Raw genomic sequence first — 16,196 nt, 5'->3', positions numbered from 1 at the left:
GCCGGGGCGTGGAGGAAGGAGCCAGCACTCGCTTTTACTGGCTCTCGCGCAGGCTCCGCCCTCCAGTCGAGGGCCCTCACGTGACGCGACGGCTGGGGCCTCCCGGCGCGGGGGACGCTAGTGGCCAAGATGGCGGCAGAGCTGGTGGAGGCCAAAGTGAGTGAGCGAGAGTGGCTCCGGCCGGGACAGGCGGGTGGCGGAGTACGGACCGCTCCTCGCAGGGAGCCGGGAGGGCGGGGTGTGGCGGCGCGGGCGGCGAGGGTGCGACTGGGATGCGGGCTGAACCTGCGGGCGGGGGGCGGGGAGACCGGGGGCGGGGTCGCCAGCTCCCTCCTGGGGTGTCCCCGCCGTCTACTGTCACTTCTCTACTGACCCTAGCGGGGGTTCCCACAGTGTGGCTACATAGCTTTCCCGGTGCAGGCACTGTCCTCTCCTTTGAGTTAGCTCTGTTGGTACAGAACTGGGGATCTTTCTGTGGTCTCGCGGAAGCCGAAGGAATGCAAAGTGACTTCGCCATCAGGTTTCCAAGGCAACGAGTAGGACTCAGGTCCAGGTGCCCCCCTCTTTCCTCCCCCACAGGCCTGCATGGGGAAGGTCTACAGGGATTGCCACAAGTCCTCTGATTCTCGGGGCTCTGACTGACACCTTCTGACTCCAGACTCACCCGAACTATAAGTGCCCAAGTTCATTTTAGAGACACAGCCCTTGAGTCCCGCTCCCCACTTGTCAGCTCTGGGGTACCTCTTCACTTCAGCCTCCAGTGATCCTGTCTCACTCTCTAACCCATCTCTAACCTCTACATCCTGGGGAATCGCCTTGTAGGGTTTCACTGCTGCCTGGCATAGCCCACTGGACCCACCACCTCCTTGTTATGTGTTCCTCAGATTGATCCTCACAGGACACCTTGACTGAGTCTAGGGGAGCATGGTTTCGGCTTGTTCCCCCATTTCTGCATTAAGGTACCAGGGCTCTGACCTGACTTGAATCCCCATTAAACCCTCTTGAAGTACAGCTTGGCTTAGCCTCCATCCAGTTCTTCTCTGTCTCCCTGCCAAGGCTCCAGCACACTTGTCCCTCCAGAGTTACTGGAGTCCCTCAGTCCCCCTCAAGCATCTTCCCACCCATTAGATCCTGACTTGCCCCCCTTTTTTCTGCCTCTCTTGTTACATGGTCCTTCCCTCCCCACTGGGACCCTTAGGGTTATTCTAGAGGACCTGATTATTCAAAGGTTGTAGTCCTCACCAGGCATGGTGGCACACCTTTAATCCCAGGACTCAGGAGACAGAGGGAGGCAGATCTCTGTGAGTTTAAAGCCAATATGGTCTACAAAGTGAGTTCCTGGACAGCCAGGGCTCCATAGAGAAACCCTGTTTCAAAAAAATCATTTTTTTAAAAAAAGTGCAGCCGGGCGTGGTGGTGCACGCCTTTAAAAAAAAAAAGTGTACCCATCTTTCTCTCCATTTACTCACCCCAAATCTACACCATTTACATAGTGGTTTTCTTTTGGGAAACAGAACTTTGAGATAGAGATATGTAAACTATAATCTGGAACGCAGGGTGGGGGGTTGTTTTTTTTTATTTGGTTTTTTGAGAAAGAGTCTCTCTGTATAGCCTTGGCTGTCCTGGAACTCACTCTGTAGACCAGGCTGGCCTCAAATTCAGAAAATTGCCTGCCTCTGCCTCCCAAGTGCTGGGATTAAAGGTGTGCGCCACCACACCCGGCTGGAACACAGTTTTACTCCTTGAAGTCCCCCTTGTACCATCCTAGAACATCGGGGTGAGACTAAAGACTCTGTACCTTCATCCTCCCTCAGTGAGAAGGGCTGCAATTGCTTCTTTGCAGTCTAGATTCTTTAAATAAAAGCTGATGATCTCTACTTGACTCTCTGCCAGCTAGACCTCCACCTCCACCTTAGTTAGGTGAACTTGACTCTTCTTTGAAACTCTGAAATGGTCCAGAGGACTCCTGTCTTGGCCCCTCACAGTGTTTTAAGAATGATAGCAATACCTCCACTTTTCTGGTAGCTTTCCTCCAATCTGTCACAACAGGCCAGAGATTCTGTCTTTTGAGGCAAACTGGGGCTTCCAGGAAGCGATTTCGGTGTTTGTGGATGAATGGACCATGCTCCGTCATCCTGTGGGTGAATGGTCCCTGCAGCAGGCTTGGGGCCAAGCCTTCATCCTTTGCCCCTGTATTGGGCATCTCAGCTTTCTAAAGAGCCTAGGCTAGAGTCACAGCTAAGTACAGACACTTCTCTGTCTGTGTTTGGGCTGTCACTCTACATCACACCCCAAGCTGAATCTCCAGAAGTCATGGTGCTGATGCTGTTTATAAACTCGGCCCTGGTAGTCTGTGCCAGGGCGGGAAATACACTCCGGGTGATGGATGGAGGCTTCTTCCTGTGCGCCTGTCCCCATGCCCTGCTGTTCTCCAGCAGGCTGCTCAGGCCATAGCAGCTGCTGAGAAACCTGACCCAGACCATATGGCACCAACCTGGCTGCTCAGATGCTTGCCATCAGTCCTGGGTGACGGAACTCCGTGATAGCCATTGGAACTGCAAAGCTCTCTGGCTTTAGCTGGACCTTCGAGGGCACCTACCTCACTGTACCTCTCTCCTGAGTTGTGAGGGTTTGAGTATAAATGTGCTGTGTGCTGTTTGTCCCTGCATGCGGTAGGAAGTGAAGGCCACATTGGGAGTGCCCAAGGGCCGCATACCCTAGAGTCCCTGAAGAGTTGGGGCTTCCCTACAATCCTCCAGAGATCTGGGAAGCCTGGTAGCCACCAGGCCAAACTTGAGCCCACCCTGTCATACTGGGAGTACTTAAGTCATGCTGAAGTAGCTGGCATCCCAAGTCTCAGGTGTTTTTTGGAGCTCCCTAGTAGGGACTCAGCAGGTGGACTTCCAGTGGGATGATGACCCCTGGGCTGGTCAGGTGGGCTTTCTGTATCTCACAGGCTTCTTTGGGGTTCATGGATCACCTGACTGTGTCTCATGCCACTTGGGATACGTGTCCCAGCCCTGAGGAAGTCCCTTTCTACTTTTCATTCAGTGGAGGCCAGCATCAGGACTTAACACAAGAGGCCCCAGGCCCAACTGGCCTATGTCTCAGGGATGCTTGGTCCTTCCATCTGTGGGGACGTGCCATGCCCAGGTATCAGCTGTCATGAGTGCAAGCAGCCTGCCTGAGGGCCTGGGTTGTGCTATGGAGTCCCCTTGTGCTCTGGTTGGTTTCTTTTTGCCTGAAGTACCCCATAGGTTCATTCCTAGGCCTTCCCATCTATGTCACTGTGTCATTAGCTTGGTCACTGCTCTGTTTGGTTTCAGAGACTAGCTGTTCTCATGTGGGCCCATTCTGTTCCTGGGTACCCTGGTGGATGGCGGAAAACCAAGGGCAGGGTCCAGGATGCCTTACTGGAAGACCTGTCTCAGACCATAGTGCCCAGGGGCCTGAGACTAGCAGGCCATACCTACTCTGGGACAGCACTCATAGGAAGCAGGATTTTGGTGGCTGCTGCAGGGAGCTGAGGGTAAGGGGACACACAGGTTAGAGGATCACACCCCTGAGAGCCACTGTGGTTCCCCTTTGCAGAACATGGTGATGAGCTTCCGAGTATCAGACCTGCAGATGCTGCTGGGCTTTGTAGGCCGGAGCAAGAGTGGGCTGAAGCACGAATTGGTGACCAGGGCCTTGCAGCTGGTGCAGTTCGACTGTAGCCCAGAGCTTTTCAAGAAGATCAAAGAGCTGTATGAGACTCGCTATGCCAAGAAGAGTGTAGAGCCCGGCCCACAGGCACCACGGCCCCTGGATCCCCTGGCACTACACTCCATGGCCAGGACTCCCCTGTCAGGGCCCACCGTGGACTACCCCGTGCTGTACGGGAAGTACTTGAATGGACTGGGGCGCCTGCCCACCAAGACCCTTAAGCCGGAGGTACGCCTGGTTAAGCTCCCCTTCTTCAACATGCTGGACGAATTGCTGAAGCCCACTGAACTGGGTGAGTGGTGGGTATCGCCCAGCAGATCCCCAAAGCAGGCTCAGCACTGGGCCCCATGACCAGCCACCCCAAACCTAACAGCTTCAAACACGTGACATGGGTGGCAGGGCAGCACATACTGGCCTTTTCATCATTTAGTGGCTAAGGCAGGAGGAAGGTGAGTTTTGGGCTAGGCTGGGCTACAGGCTAAGACTCTGCTGAGGGTGTGGCTGAGGGTGTAGGTTGAACAGTGAGCTGAGCATTCATTAGCATGCTTGACCTCTCATCCCCCACATAGTCAGCTGAGGCAAGGGATTGCCATGATTTTGAGTCTAGCCTGGGCAAATAGATCCTGAATTTTTTTGTTTTTGTTTTTTTTCTTGGTTTTTTCAAGACAGGCTTTTTCTCTGTATATCTCTGGAACTCACTCTGTAGACCATGCTGCCTTCGAACTCAGAAATCCGCCTGCCTCTGCCTCCCAAGTGCTGGCATTAAAGGCTTGTGCCACCACTGCCCAGCCAGACCCTAATTTTTTTTTTTTTTTTCCAGAGCTGAGGACCGAACCCAGGGCCTTGCGCTTGCTAGGCAAGCGCTCTACCACTGAGCTAAATCCCCAACCCCCAGACCCTGATTTTTAAAAGAAAAAAAAAAGCTAGGCATAGTGGCTCATTTCAGTTATCCCATTATTTGGAAGGGAGTTCAAGGTTTTCCCCAGTTATACAATGAGTTCGAGGCCAACCTGAGCTAAAAAAAAAAAAAAAAAAGAAAAGAAAGAAAGAAAAATAGATGTAAGTTCCAAATCATCGGGAAGCGTAGACTGGTCCGACCCCATCCTCTCTGTTGAGGCACAGAGAGCCTCCAAGCCCTCTGCAGTGCCTGACCTTCCACGTGCAGCATGGACTGGGGTTGTGGCCACAGATGCTGCCCTGAGCTGTGCACCTGGCAGGTCCTAATGGGCCACATCTAGGACCTGGGGCTCTCTCAGGTTCTCCAGACACCCTAGTCCCTTATTCTCCCTCCTGTCTGTCTCTGTGTAAAGCCTAAAGGTTGGGCCCCAGTACTCGAGATGAGCAGTTCCTCTGTCAACCCCACATGGTACTCAGGGGCCTCCCCACTTCCATTCCACCCTGACTATCTTCCCTGGGTAGCACTCTACTACTGTAGCAAGGCTATGTCCCTCTTGTCCTGGGACTTGGGGCACTATGTTTAAATTGGGGCTGCTGGGGGTGCCTGAGGAAGGGTAGCAGACAGTAGTGGTTGTGCCCTATGGTATGGACTTTTTCCTGTGATCAGAGGCCCCGCCCCTCACTGAGGCTCCGCCCATGACCTATAGTCCCACCCCTTTTGAAAACCTTTGGTGCTGATGGGGGCTGGAGGCAGAGCCCCCTAGCCTGCCTACTCTGCCCTTCCGGTCATGCTCTGAGTGCCACAAGCTGCCTCCCTGAAGGTCTCCACAGCCCTTGGGAGCCTTGAGGTCAAGTTGACTGGGTGTCATCTTGAGAAAGACATCAGGAGGTTGGCCCCCTGGCCTCCCAGCCTGCATGACAGGCTTCCTTCCTGCAGAGCAAGCCAGCCGTCACTCTGCCCCACAATGCATCACTGTGCCCTACTCCCCAGGGACCTCGGTCACCTGATCTCCGGGAGAGCATGCTCCCCTGTCTACCAGCTGCTTGAACAAAGAGGTCTAGCCTGACGGTCTGTCTCCTCACCAGGCCACCCCCTTCCCTGGGTCCCCACACCTCGAGGGACTGCTGGATAAGCGTGCTGATCCTGGATCTAAGGCCATGATCTCTCAAGCTCAAAACCCAGAATTTCACAAGCTCCCCGGCATGAGCCCTGTGATGCCAGTTCACAGTGGCCAGCCTCTTCCTAGGCCAGAATGAGCCCCATGATACTATAGGATTCTCTGGAAGAGCATACTGCTTAGTCTGCACCAGGCAGAACCCATAAATCACCTGAGCACCAGGGGGTGGGGGGAGGAAAGGGGAAGGGGACACCAGCTGCAGTCCAGAATGTACTGACAGACCCTCTAAGAGGGCTGGTAACAGAAAGAGCAAGATACTCACCCAAGGACACACAGCCTCCTGAGCTTGTAGTCCCTCCCAGGCTGACCTCCTTTCCCACCAGGCTGTGCCCTGTACCCATGTCTGACTGGGAGTCCATGTTGGTTTCTCCTTTACTTCCAGACAAGGCAGGCCCAAGTAGGTAACAGTTGCTGACCACAGCAGAACTGACCTAGGACTCGAGATCTAAGGGCCAGGCAGAAGTGAGGATGGTTTAGGAACCAGTGGAGAAGGAGATGTCAGCTGCCATGGGGCTGGTGACTCCTACCCGAGGGCTGTGTGTCCTTTGAACAGCTGGAGGGCTTCCTGGGAGAGGAGGCTTCATTGGGGCTCCTGTAGGTCATGTAGATGGAATGAAGCTGTTGTGGGAGTAAGGAGTGATGGGGGGCCTGGATCTGAGGACAGGGCCAGGTTTGGGCTGGGGGACCTGTGACCCTAGGGGCCATGGGATGTCAGCCTCTTTAGCCACTGCTACCTCCTCTTGCTGCCCATGTGTCTTATGTGTCTTAGCTCCCCGGCTGCTGGGGAAGCCTGCTATGTTACTTGTTTCGCTGATGCTGTTTTTGAGGCAGGGCTCACAGTGTAGCCCAAGGTGGTCCGGAACTTGTAATCCTCTCGCTTCCACTCCTACAGTGCTAGGATCAGAGGGCCACCCTGTGGCATTCTCAGAGGACACTGGGAAAGCCAGCCTGGTTCCTTTTGCAGGACCTTTGCATAGGCTACACCTCAGCCTCCCACACTGACTCATTACCCACCCCAGGCCTTTGGTCCCTGTTTGTCTTTAAGGGTACACCCCAGTTACCCATATGATGTCTGCACCATAGCTGGCTTTCGACACTACCTTTGTCCGGTGCTCTTTCTTTGGGGTGTTGTTTTTTGTGGGGTTTTGTTTTTGTTTTTGTTTTTGGTTTTTTTGGTTTTTCGAGACAGGGTTCTCTGTGTAGCCCTGGCTGTCCTGGCACTCACTCTGTAGACCAGGCTGGCCTTGAACTCAGAAATCCTGCCTCTGCCTCCCGAGTGCTGGGATTAAAGGCGTGCGCCACCACGCCCGGCTTTTTGTGGTATTTTGAGGCATTGTTTCAGGTAGCCCAGGCTGGCCCAACTTGTTCTATAACCAAAAATGATCCTGACCCCCAGGACCTTTCTCTCCCTCCCCCTGCTGGGCTGGTAGGCAGGCACTCCATCTGCCATCCCCCTTGCTGTCTGTCTCATACCCAGACTGGGCTTGACTGGTTTAGGCCACGGATTTGGGGCAGCCCTTGCACTGGTCTTGCCTACCCCAGTGGCACAGGCTGTGGTCCTCTGCCCAGCTGCATCCCCACCTAGCTGTGAGTCCCACAGTGGAACTGACTGCTGCTCTTTCTCTCAGTGTTCCCCATGCCACACACACCCCCCCCCCCCCGACTCAGGACCTTTGTGGTAGGCTAGGGTGCCTGTTTGGAACTGGACCTGGTAGTAGCTGGGTGACACAAGCCCATCATGTCACTGCAATGGCTTGTCTGAAGCAGATTGGGGCCCCCACTGTTTGCCTTGGCATTCCTAGTACACCCAGCTAAGCCTGCATTAAACACCCATCACCTTAGCTAGGTGGCGGTGGCATGCTTTTAGTCAAGTACTCCAGAGGCAGCCATATCTCTGAGTGGGAGGCCAGCCTGGTCTACAGAGTGAGTTCCAGGACAGCCAGGGCTACAGAGTGAGGCCATCTGGTGAGGAGGGCACCTATCACCTGTAGCCCCTGGCTAGGCTGCCTGAGCCTGAGGTGACAATAGTGTCATTGTGTCATGGTACGCAGGGATACCCAGAGGTGGTCCTGGGTGTTCCTGCATCTATCTCCACCTCCACCCTGGAGTGCATAAGACTAAGAGGGACCACATGACTGTGAAGATCCCGGGCAGCACCTTCCGTGGCCCTGAGTGTCCTGTCCAGTCTCCTACCTGCCCTGTTGGACCTTGGTGGTTGCCCCGCCTCAGGCAGAGGCAGTCTGCAGCTTCCCCCACAGTGTCTGTGCTTGCCCTGTCTATGTGTAGGTCCATGGGGTGGGCCTCCAGCTATGGCCCTCGCTGCAGAGGCCCAGAGAGAAACTGAGAGTGGTTGACGGAGGGAGGCAGGCAGAGCAGGGTTGCTGTGTGTATAACCTAGGCTGCCCTTGAACTCTACCTCATCCACCTCACTCCCAAACAGCCTACAGTGTACAGTTTTGTTTTTTTTGAGACAGGGTTTCTCTGTGTAGCAATGGCTGTCCTGGACTGGCTCTATAGACCAGGTTGCCCTGGAACTCACAGAGGTCCGCTGCCTCTTCCTCCTATGTGATGGAATTATAGTGTGGGCCACCACGCCTGGCCCTCAGACACTGTTGTATAGGATAGACATGAGTATCAACAACATACTGGAGGAGGGATGGTGACAGGACCTGCAGAGCTGTTCTCTTATGTCCAGGAGGAGGGTTGCAGGTTCAGGGTCAGCCTGGGCTATAAAGTGAGAGCCACAGTGAGTGCAAAGGCCATAAGGCTGGGAAGGCTGGGTAGGTGTGATGAGGCTGCTGAGGAAAAGTTCATTTCATGGCTGGTGCTGCCGTAGAGGCTCCACCCTCACAAGGGTGGGGAAGGGCTGCTCCAAGGGACTAATAGCCATGACAGAGGCACTGGCTTGGGGAACACCCTGTGGCCCTCTCCAGCAGCATAGGGTAGGACAAGCCTCAGCTGGTTGCTGGGGTATGTGACCCTAGACAGCAGTGTGCTCATTGGGCAGCCTGGGTCTTGCCTAATGCCCACCCCTCACAGAATAGAAACCTCCCCTCCCCACTTCCCACCCCCAGGGAGGGTGGATGGGCCTCTACCTTCTACCCAGCCACTGTCAGCTCATGGCTGCCATGGCCCTGCTGGGCTCACCCCACCTCCTTCAGGGTGCCTGCTCCTGGTAGGCATATCTGAGTGTGCCCAGGTGGCCCTGAGCTCCAGCTCTGCCCTCGAGTCCTGCAGCATTGCTGCATGCAGCCTACTCTCACCCAGGGACCCATGGGCTCTTTGTATACATGATGCTGGGCTGGCTGCAGGGGTGATAACTCCTCACCCCAGCCACTCCACTCCCCTAGTTCAAAGTCTGCCTATACTCCTTGTGTGGCACAGGCACCACAGCCTGCGGGCGGGTCAGAAGGTTCCAGGCCAGTCGCACCTAGCCTCAGCTGCTATTGTGAACGGGGTCTTGTGGCTGGACAGATAGTGTTCCCTGACAGGGATGGTGGTTGGTTTTGCAGAGCTGGGTGGAGCTATCAGCCTGTTCCCCACTGCTGTGTCCTCAGGCTGCAGACTCACCCAGGAGTCCAGGCTGGTTTTTGAACCCAAGATCCTTCTGCTTGAGCCTCCTGCACACTGGGGTGGCAGGTGCCTGCACTGCTGCCGCCACCTCCTCCCCTCAGAGGCCTGCTGGAGCCGCATCGCGAGACATTGCTGTTACACATGCACACGACATAAGAGCCCTCCCTGGGCTCCTGCATAGTAGGCCAGCATTCTGTTTTGGAGCCTGGCTGGCTGGCAGAGACTGGACCTGGGTGCAGATGAGATGGTGGCCTGTAGATACACATGGCTACCCCTCTACCTTTGGAATACCTGGCTCCAGAGGGACCCAGAATGGGCGAGGCCAGTACATGTCACTGAAATCTCAGGTGAAGAGGGTTGGCCTCTGTTCAGCCAGGCTACCTGACCCATGTATGTTCAGTCCCACAGAGCGCAGAGAAGCTGCAAGAGAGCCCGTGCATCTTCGCGCTAACACCTCGGCAGGTGGAGATGATCCGCAACTCCAGGTGGGGCCCAGCAGGCTCAGGAGCTCCCCAGGCACACACGTCATCAGATGGAACCCAGGGTCCCTTGGGTTGGGTGGATGTGGGTGAACCTTCTGTGATCCTGAGCTGTCCCTGCCCCATTTGTCAAGGCAGAGGACAGGCTAGGGTGGTTGGGTTCTGTGACCACTTAGCTGGTGACCGTGAGAAGGGCCCCTGGGTGGTCTGTGCTGTGACTGACTCCTGCTCTTGCCCTGCCCACAGGGAGCTGCAGCCTGGAGTGAAAGCTGTGCAGGTGGTGCTGAGGTAAGAGCAGCCCTGGCCCCCCGCCTGCCCCTGCTCTCATTGCCCAGGCTTCCCCAATACTCCTGAGTCCTGGGTCCCCATAGCCCTCCTGTGCCTTCACAGCTCATGACCTGTTGTCTCCCCAGGATCTGTTATTCTGATACCAGCTGTCCACAGGAGGACCAATACCCGCCCAACATTGCTGTGAAGGTCAACCACAGCTACTGCTCAGTGCCGGTGAGCGAGGCAGCCTGGGGGCGGGGGCCTAGACACAAGGTAGGAGTGGGCCTGCGGGGCTGAGCACAGCTCTGTCCACAGGGCTACTATCCCTCCAACAAGCCTGGTGTGGAACCTAAGAGGCCCTGCCGCCCCATCAACCTGACCCACCTCATGTATCTCTCCTCGGCCACCAACCGCATCACCGTCACCTGGGGCAACTATGGCAAGGTGAGCACCTGCCCCAGCACCCAGCTGCCTTCCGTTCACCCCATCCACCCTGTGCCCAGCACCACATCACCCCGGACTGACACCCTGACACAGGCTCTCTGTCCACAGAGCTACTCTGTGGCTTTGTACCTGGTGCGACAGCTGACCTCCTCAGACCTGCTACAGAGGTTGAAGACAATTGGGGTGAAGCATCCTGAGCTGTGCAAGGCTCTGGGTGAGTGAGTGGCAGGCTGCAGGGCCTCACCGGGATCTCTTGCAAAGGTGTGCAGCCACAGATGTGGGGTCAAGGTCTGGCCCTGGTTTGTGACAGGCCAGGGACTGAGGGCGGGTGAGATATGGGGAGCAAGATGGCATGTGAGACTCCAGGCCAGGTGTCCTGTTCCTATGATGGGAAATTTCTTTTGAGACACGAATTCTCTGTATAGCCCTGGCTGTCCTGGAACTCACTCCGTAGACCAGGCTGGCCTCAAACTCAGAGATCTACCTATCTCTGCCTCCCAAGTGCTGGGATTAAGGATTGTGTCACCAGCACCCAACTTGTGATGGGTGTTTTTAAGTCGAGATGGTGTAGTTCTGGAAGAGATGGCCCCTGAAGCGGGCCTAAGCCCACAGTGCCCACCCAGCCTTTTCTAGTGGGGGCCCTCACTGGCTCTGGACCGCCCCAGTGGTCATTTCTTTGCAGGACAGGCCTCAGCTGCCCTGGAGGTGTTCAGGCCTGTTGTCCCTCCCAGCTGGGCTTGGCCTGGCCAGTTTCTAGCCTGTTCTGAGGAGGTGCTATCATGATCCCCCAGCTGGGCAGAGGTGGCCCAGGCCTGCTGGATTGTCCTACTTGGGCATGCTTTGCAGGCCAAGGCCACCAGCTCTATGGTTTGTTAACCAGGGTTGGAACAGCAAAACCCAGGTGCACCTTGTGTGTGTCTGGTCAGTGTCCCACAAGTCACAAGGCTTGGAAGAAAGCTTTTGCTGCCCTGAAGCTACAGATTCTGTGGCATCTCCATGGTGTTCTCAGCTGACCCCTTAAGGCTGTGTGTGACATTGCCACAGCACATCTGTATGGCTTTTGAGAAGCTGTGCCCCTGGATCTTTCCAGAAATGCCATGCAACCTAGCAAACCCTCAGCAGGTTTGGGAGCCCCAAGGGCCCCTCTGTGCTGTGTGCATCAGGATTTGTGGGTTCAGGCTGGTTGGAAGTGATTTTCCAAGATGGCAATTAGGAGCTAGAGGCCAGCCTGACCTACATGAGACCTTCAGCTGTGGAGACAAGAGCCTGCTCTCTGACAGTCCCATCCCCTCTGTCACCTCACACAGTCAAGGAGAAGCTTCGCCTAGACCCCGACAGCGAGATCGCCACTACCGGAGTGCGAGTGTCCCTCATCTGCCCAGTGAGTCCCATCTGTCCCTAGCCATGTGGGTAGTCATTGTGGGACAGCAGTGTCCTCACACCCCCTCTGTCTACTTTCAAGCTGGTGAAGATGCGCCTCTCGGTGCCCTGCCGTGCAGAGACCTGTGCACACCTGCAGTGCTTTGATGCTGTGTTCTACCTGCAAATGAATGAGAAGAAGCCCACCTGGATGTGCCCTGTGTGTGACAAGCCTGCAGCCTATGACCAGCTCATCATAGATGGGTGAGTGGGACCTGGCCTGGGCTGACACTCCTGTGTTTGGGGTGTGTTGTGGGGACACAGCCAAGCTCTGCACTGAGACACAGCCTGACTCCCCATTCTAAGCACGCAGTCTGTGGCCTCTGTTGCAAGATTACTGGGGCCTTTGCTATGCAGAGGGTCATTATGTCGTAGCCTCAGGCTGCTTGGAGTCCCCCCCCCCCCCCCCCGTGCATGTGACCTTGAGCTCTCAGTCTTTGCAAGTGGCCACCTGCAGTTGTGACTTCTGTGTGGGGAGGGAGAGGACAGGCAGGAACCTGTCTCATAGCACAGAGGGAGGGTGTTGCTCTTTCCCTTGGGATGTCTCAGCTCTCCACTCCAAACACTGAGCCTGCTGTCTGTTGTACCTGAGGCTCCTCCTGCCAGGTGCCTGCCACAGTTCTGTGTCCCCAGAGCCAGCACAAGGAGCTGAGGCTCTCAGAACCACTTGCCTGGGGCCCCAGGCACCTCCTTGGACTCAGAGGAGGGACTTGAGGGTGTCCCCACCAGCCCCTGCCATTCAAGCCTAGCCCACTCCCAGAAGGTCCCAACCTTTGATCTGCCCTGGAAGCTGCCACCAGCCCAGCTCCCCAGCCCGCAGATGGCCACTTCCCTGGCCAGCTCCAGCCTTGGGTGGAGTGAGGACACCCCTGGGACTGGGCATGTGGGCTGGACTCAATTGTCCTCTGTTCCCAGCCCAGCTGCGGTTCTTCCGCTGTAAGCTCTCCCTCCCCCTAAGCTCCAGGCAGTCCGTAGCTTGGGCCGGCTGGCAAGCTCAGTAGGTGCCTTTGCCCACCCCAGTGTAGTCAGGGGCCTCTTGGAGGAAAGTTGGTGGCCGACATCCCAGCTGTGGGAACTTCCTCATGCTGTGGGAAGTTAGAGCTCTTCAGCCCACAGGGCCTCAGAGAATGGATAGGAGTGAATTCTCCAGGCACACAGGGATGCCAGGCATAGTGCACCTTGTGCCTGGGCCCAAACCTGTGTACTCTGGTGCCCACAGGCTGCTGTCGAAGATCCTGAGTGAGTGTGAGGGCGCGGATGAGATTGAGTTCCTGGCGGAAGGCTCTTGGCGCCCAATCCGTGCAGAGAAGGAGCCAAGCTGCAGCCCACAGGGCCCCATCCTGGTGCTAGGTGAGTCCTGCACACTGCACCCGCCACACTGCGCCAGCCAGGCCCGGTGGCTGAGCAATGTTGCCCTGTCCCCACAGGCACCTCGGACGCCAATGGACTCGCACCAGCCTCCAGCACCCCCGGTATAGGCAGTGGCCTGAGCGGCCCAGGCGGCGCTGGCAGCGGTGCGGGAGCAGCTGGCAGCCTGGAGAATGGCAAGGCGGGAGCCGACGTGGTGGACCTCACACTGGACAGCTCGTCGTCCTCGGAAGATGAAGATGAGGACGAGGACGACGATGAGGACGAGGACGAGGGCCCCCGGCCGAAGCGCCGCTGCCCTTTCCAGAAAGGCTTGGTGCCAGCGTGCTGACTCCGCTGTGGGGCGCTGGAGGGCGGGAGCCGCACCCGTCCATCATTCCCTCGCCCACCCCTCCCCGGCTCCCGGCTCCTGTACCTCTGGACTCTCCTCTTGGGGGGATTAAAAAAAGTAAAATGAAAAAAAAAAAAAAGTACAAAAACAAGAGAAAATAAACACTTAAACAGGCCGGCAGCCTGCACGCCACCTCCCGGAGCAGCCCGCAGGGCGCCGGGACCTCGGACACTGGACAGCGGCCGGCAGCTGTCCCCGCTTCCCTGCGTTGAAGCCGAGCCCTGACCCCGGAGCGCTGGCCCAGTCGCGAGCAGTATAGTTGAGAAGCCATGGTGGGGCGGCGGGCCGGGGACAGCGGCCACAATGTGCAATAACGTGGTGTCGCGGGGCCGGACTTGGGCACGGACCCGGGTGGCATGGGGGGGTGTCGTTTTCTAGCCAGCTACCTCGGTAACTCCAATTCATTCAGGTTAACTTCCCCATGAGGCAGCCGGCCGCGGGCTTGGGCGCTGTCGCCCTGCTCTTGTGTGGCCCGCGGCGTGTGAGGCTCCCCGGCTGCCTCCTTACCTTCGGGAGCCTCGCTCTTCCAACGCCCCGCTGCCAGGCAGACCCTGGGGCATCCTGCTGCCCTCCCCACCCGACTCTGTCAGGAAGCAATACCGGGTCCGGTCTGGAGCTGGGCTGCCTGGCGGTGTCACCGCATGAACTCGCTGGGAGGCCGGGGCCCTGGCCAGCCACACGGCACTCTTTTCTAATATTTGTATTCTAATTTAATTGTTTTTTAAAAATGCAAATAAAAAAATGAACGAAGAGTAGCCAGTCTGGCATCTGACCATCTGTGGTTTCTCTGTAGCCTAGGCTAGCCTGCCAGTCCTCCCTAGGAACTGGGGAAGGGGGGGGGTGGGCGTGAATTAACCAAGTGGACTTGTTGGGCAGCCAGACACTGATGAGCCTCAACGTTACCAGGACATAGGGCAAGGATGGTCAAACAAAAGGTCTGAGTACCTACCCACCAGCAACTTGGGTGGGCCCCAGTGTGAGTACTCTCCCACACAGACATTTGAACTCAGATAACAAGAATTTGTGTAGAAAATACACTGGAATATTACTCGACCTTGATCAGGATCGAGGCTCAGACATACGCACAGAGCGGAGGGATCTGGGGGACGTTGTACGCAGTGAGAAACCCATGCACTGGTACAGTGGCCACTCACGTGGATGGAGCTCAAGTACAAGGCAAGAGGATTTCACAGTGTCTGAAACCTCAGCATGGGAGAGGATAGGCAGACCCAGCTCTGTGTGATGTCATTCACTGATCTGGGAACAACGGTCAGCAGGTAAGCCATCAAGGAAGCCCTTCCCACTAGGAGCTGTGGCAGTCACCTGTGAATAGACATTTCAGGCTACAGCAGTCAGGCCTAGTGGATTCCCAACACCCAGGTCTCAAGGGTGGACATAAGATCCAAGAGCGACTCATCTATGCCATAGCTGAACAAGTGAGAAGACGCCTTAAGAGAGCCTAGAGGAGAGTGGACCCCAAGCCCACCCCGTCCAGTGACAGGGCCCCAGGCCAGCCTCCTCCTGGGGACAGGAAATTGTCCACAGCCAACTGAGGTTTTGGGGCCCCTAGGCCTGATAAGGTCACTGGAGCTCAGCTGGGGACAGCAGCATAGGGGGCCTTAGCCCATCCAGGGTCTACAAAACCCTGAAGCTGGGGCTGGAGAGATGGCTCAACAGTTAAGAGCACTGATTGCTCTTCCAGGGTCCTGAGTTCAAATCCCAGCAACCACATGGTGGCTCACAACCATCTGTAATGAGATCTGATGCCCTCTTCTGGTGTGTCTGAAGACAGCTACAGTGTACTTATAATAAATACATAAGTAAATAAATCTTAAAAAAACAAAAACAAAAAACCCCTGAAGCTGGGGTGTCTGAGCCAGGACTAGACGGGGACTTTGAGGGCCCAGCTGGCTCACAGACATCTGACCTTCCCCAGGAAAGGTCTGGGAAAACCCACCACCCACCCTGGGACCTTCAGGGTCCCTCTGCCTACAAGGTATGTGAGACCAGGCAGAGACTAGGGGTCTCCCAGGCCCACCCCCCAAAACAGCAAGACAGAACACAGAGACCAGGCAAAGAGATATCGTAACAGGCTGCGTTTAGTGGTTGGGTTTTTCTTTTATGTACAAGAAAAATGAATTCTATTTTTTCGGATTTTTCATAATCTTTTGTTTTTTAATTACTTTTAAAGCTTGTCCCCCCACCCCCAAAAAAGTGCATTTTCCTTTAATCAATTGATTTTTTTTTCGTTCTGCCTCCCACACTTTTTATAAAGATTCTTACATCCAGTCAGTGGAATGTCTGTTCTGTGCTCTGGACCCCCATGCACCAGGCCTGGGCCCCCAAATTCCAAGGCACCTCGTTCTGGGCCTGGGGCGGGGCTCCCCTGACCCTCTGTCTCTTGGCCCCCCTGCCCCCCACAAAGGTAAATCAATATATATTTAGTGCGAGCTAGTTCTGAACTGAGATAAT

At 56.0% G+C, this 16,196-nt stretch overlaps 1 protein-coding gene across 1 annotated transcript; it reads left to right on the top strand.

Moving 5' to 3' along the window:
* Positions 1-14,479, top strand: Pias4 (protein inhibitor of activated STAT 4). Its single transcript, XM_021174997.2, has 11 exons — positions 1-156; positions 3,592-3,997; positions 9,754-9,838; positions 10,079-10,120; positions 10,246-10,336; positions 10,418-10,546; positions 10,655-10,760; positions 11,854-11,927; positions 12,009-12,169; positions 13,185-13,315; positions 13,393-14,479. Exons 1-11 carry the CDS (start codon positions 130-132, stop codon positions 13,662-13,664), a joined length of 1,524 nt encoding a protein of 507 aa, XP_021030656.1. The 5' UTR covers positions 1-129; the 3' UTR covers positions 13,665-14,479.
* The last annotated feature ends 1,717 nt before the right edge of the window (positions 14,480-16,196 follow it).

Source organism: Mus caroli, unplaced genomic scaffold, assembly GCF_978045245.1.
Source record: "Mus caroli unplaced genomic scaffold, Mus_caroli_1 scaffold_9, whole genome shotgun sequence".
Classification (NCBI taxonomy): Eukaryota; Metazoa; Chordata; class Mammalia; order Rodentia; family Muridae; genus Mus; species Mus caroli.
The sequence above is the reverse complement of the archived record's forward strand: the minus strand, read 5'-3'. Positions and strand labels throughout refer to the sequence as shown.

Bases quoted from the DNA above. Each gene is read 5' to 3' on its own strand.
- Pias4 (XM_021174997.2), top strand. From the start codon at position 130: ATGGCGGCAGAGCTGGTGGAGGCCAAA. The intron at 9,839-10,078 runs GTGGGGCCCAGC...CCCTGCCCACAG, and splicing joins GAGATGATCCGCAACTCCAG to GGAGCTGCAGCCTGGAGTGA. The intron at 12,170-13,184 runs GTGAGTGGGACC...TGGTGCCCACAG, and splicing joins GACCAGCTCATCATAGATGG to GCTGCTGTCGAAGATCCTGA.